General features: G+C 46.0%; 1 protein-coding gene across 1 annotated transcript; it reads left to right on the top strand.

The window, feature by feature from the left end:
- The first annotated feature begins 2,195 nt into the window (after nucleotides 1-2,195).
- On the top strand, nucleotides 2,196-3,440 carry LOC115951761. The gene has a single exon (XM_031068910.1). The coding sequence runs from the start codon at nucleotides 2,196-2,198 to the stop codon at nucleotides 3,438-3,440; it is 1,245 nt and encodes a 414-aa protein (XP_030924770.1).
- The last annotated feature ends 299 nt before the right edge of the window (nucleotides 3,441-3,739 follow it).

The following is a 3,739-nucleotide window of genomic DNA, read 5'->3' as shown; positions in this document are numbered from 1 at the left end:
AATTTGATGATAACTTTCAATCTAGTGGTCTGATTGAGGACCGTGACTAGTCATTTTGATCATTATGATTTTAAGATCATTTTTATAAGGAGGAATTAAGGATCCAACAGCTAGTATTAAGATGCGGCCTCTAGGTGTGAAATTTACATTTTACCCTCTAGATAAGATTAAATGTGGGTTGCAAAATGAGATGTCTACATCATGTTATACAATGCCAAAAATTAAATATGCTCATCATATGAATTTTATAGAAATTAAAGTGAGCAAAACATTAGTGTTTTTTCTTAGTCTTATTTTTTCATTTCTTTATTCGAATATGAAATTTGAATTTGATTTGATATTATTGCTGCAATATATTTTTATGTTTTTGATTTTATTCATCAATAAAATTTAGAGTGACACGTGGAAGAGGAACTAGATATAATTGTCAAAATCTCAAGTATAAATAGAGGCTAACTCTACCCAAAAAAAAAAAAAAAAAAGTACACCACACACAATTGAGAACACACCAGAGATCATTTGTACTTAAATTCTTTGGAGATACAGTAGTTTGTAGGCAAATCAAGTAGCCCTTAAGCTTTGTAGAAGACTTTATGATTGTAAGTTGCTTCCTTTGTAAATGTGATTGTAGGGGCAAAGGCCCAAGATCATACCATGGGCCTTGGGTCTCGTATGGGAAATTCGACCACGTCCGAGGAGAAGACGTGGGTGCCAAAAGGGCTCCCGGCCTAATTCTTGTGGGCCTAAAGATGTTTAAAAGGCGATCCGAGGAGAAATGTCTCCTCGAACGTACTAAATATGGCTCAAACATGCACTCTGCCTGCTAGAAGGACCCACCCCAACGAGCATTAGTAATAAGAATGAGTCCCACAAGCCCGTAAGAAGGAAGAAAGCGTAGGATGCCAAGGGTGAGGCTACAGCTACCACATTAAATGCATGGCAGCTACTTTTCTGGTCGCATTAATGTGGAGAGGACTTGTGAACAGTGTTGCCTTGGCTACCACAACTCACAGAAAGATGGAAGAATATCCGATGGGACAAGAACTTAAGTGAAGGTCTAGATGATCAACAAGTGTAAGGCCCTGATGACTTCAAGAAGGCTATATAAGAAAGGGGAGTCCCCATGAAGAGGGGGAGGGAGAAAAAAGGAACTTAGAACAGAAGAATGGTGCAAGAACCATAGCCTATGAGTAGGGACCGGTATACATCCTTCACGTCTCCTCAAACTGAATATCTAACGGACGTGAAGGGGATTTTCTTACTTTCAATTGTTGCATGGCACAATTTTAGCTAGAATACACTTCGTTAAGGCCTAGTTCTGTAGCCCATTCTCTATAAATTCATTGTTTCGGGCTCCTTGGGCCAGAACCCCATACCTATTGGGCCTGGGTCTTGAATTGTGACCCTACAATTGGCGCCATCTGTGGGGAGAACTTGTGCCTCAACAAGTGAGACCATTAGAGATGGAAGGATCAAGTCTGCGCCAAATGGGACACGCAGACTCCCAACGACAGGACAACTTTTTGAACCTCGAACGGGAAAGAGGTCAAAATAAGCGACGAGAGGGTAGCATAAATACCTCCCACACAAGCAGAAGTCGCTCGAAAGGGAAAGGTCACGTATCCCAAAAACGGGACAATAATAGGGCTCTACAGCAAGAAATCGACGACTTGAAGAAGAAGTTGCGCCGAGCATAGCGAAGGCGTCCTTCCCCCAATCTGGACACCAACAATGAGGAGGACAATGAGTACAGGCGAAGATTGAGAACCCCGCCAAGTGAAACCTTCTCCTATGAGGAAAAGCAACCTCACAAACGTGGCCACAAAAGCCCGTCCTACAAGGGCCTAGCAAATGACGCCATGAGTAAGGCCTTGGACTGCATCTCTCAGTCACCCTTCACGCGTAGGATAAAGGGGGCTGAGCTTCCTCGGCGGTTCCACCAACCCACTTTTGCCATATATAATGGTTGGATAGACCCCGTAGAGCACGTAAGCTAGTTTAACCAGATGATGGCCGTCCATTCCAAGGATGAGGCATTGATGTGTAAAGTGTTTCCGTCCAGTTTAGGACCCATGGCGATGAGATGGTTTGACAGCCTCAAGCCAAACTCCATAAATTCTTTTAAGTAGCTAACACAGGCTTTCGGTTCTTGCTTCATAACGAGCAGCAGGGTTCCTCGGCCCTTAGATTCCCTCATGTCCTTGTCCATGCGAGAAGGAGAGACCCTGAAGGCCTACTCAGACAGGTATTGGGAGATGTATAACGAGATAAAGGGAAATTATGATGACGTCGCCATCAGTACATTCAAGAGAGGCCTGCTAACAGAGCACGGTTTAAGAAAGTCCCTGATTGGGAAACCGATCACCAACGTGTGTCAACTTATGGACCGAATCGACAAGTACAAGAGAGTCGAAGAGGACCAACAGAAGAGAAAGGGAAAAGCAAAGGTTGTCCCTCAAGAGAGGAAGGACTTCAGGTCGGACCGCTTTAACAACAGTAACCGGCCGAGAAGGGATTACTCGGAGCAGTTTGGATCCACCGGGGCACAAGCAGTCCATGTTGTGTTTCGAGAACCACTACACAAGATCCTAGAGAAAGTCAAGAACGAACTGTTCTTTCAATGGCCAAGTAGGATGGCAGGCGACCCTGAGAAATGTAACCAGAGCCTATATTGCGAATATCACCAAGAACCGAGCCATATCACAAATGACTGCAGAAATCTGAAAAACCACTTAGACCGGCTGGTCCGAGAGGGAAAGCTGAGACACCTCTTGCATCATCCTGTTGGACGGCAGGAGCAGACGAGCGTCGAGGCAAGACAAAGCACATTGAGACCGCCTATTGGCACGATAAACGTCATTCTCGCTGCTCCAGGAAGAACCGGCTCCCATCCTTCTAGAGTGATGTCGGTGGCCCGACTCCCCGTTAAAGCTGACGATCGGGAGTCTAAGAGGGCTAAAGGGATGGCCTCACCCACTCTCGGATTCTCGGATGAGGATAAAATTGGAACTATCCAGCTCTACGACGATGCTTTAGTCATCACACTTAAGATTGGGGGATATGACGTGAAGAGGGTGCTAGTCGATCAGGGCAGTACCGTGGAAGTAATGTACCCCGACTTGTACAAGGGGCTAAAGCTGAGACCAGAAGACCTGACAGCATATGACTTCCCTTTGGTGAGTTTTGAAGGGAAAACTGTCACTCCGAAAGGCCAGATTAGGCTGCCTATACAGACAGGCTCGGACATAGTGGAGGTGGACTTCATAGTGGTGGACGCATACTCACCCTACACCGCGGCTTCATGCCCTAGGAGCTGTATCATCAACCTTACACCAAAAGGTGAAGTACCCGTTGGAGGGTCGGGTCAAAGAAGTGATAGGGGACCAAGCCGTGGCCTGGCAATGCATGGTGTCTGCCATCTCACGACGACCGAGTACTGAACCCTCTACCACTGTCGAGGATGGCTTATAGCAATTAACAATCCTAGCCCTGGCCCCAGGTGGTGGGGGACCCGCCGAGGAGGCGAGTTGTGAGGATTTGGAAAAAAATTTTGTGGGCTCCGATCCGGAAATATTTTTTCAGGTCGGCTCAGAACTGTCGCCCCAAGAGAAGGAAAAGCTAATTGGCTTTCTCAGAAAAAATGTGGATGTGTTTGCATGAGACTCCTACGAGGCTCCAGGGGTCGATCCGAATTTCATTTGCCACCATCTTAATGTTAGCCTGGCCGTGACACCTAAGA

The sequence above is a fragment of the Quercus lobata genome, chromosome 7, assembly GCF_001633185.2.
Source record: "Quercus lobata isolate SW786 chromosome 7, ValleyOak3.0 Primary Assembly, whole genome shotgun sequence".
NCBI lineage: Eukaryota > Viridiplantae > Streptophyta > Magnoliopsida > Fagales > Fagaceae > Quercus > Quercus lobata.
This window is presented reverse-complemented; position numbering and strand designations above follow the sequence as displayed.

Bases quoted from the DNA above. Each gene is read 5' to 3' on its own strand.
- LOC115951761 (XM_031068910.1), top strand. From the start codon at position 2,196: ATGTCCTTGTCCATGCGAGAAGGAGAGACCCTGAAGGCCTACTCAGAC.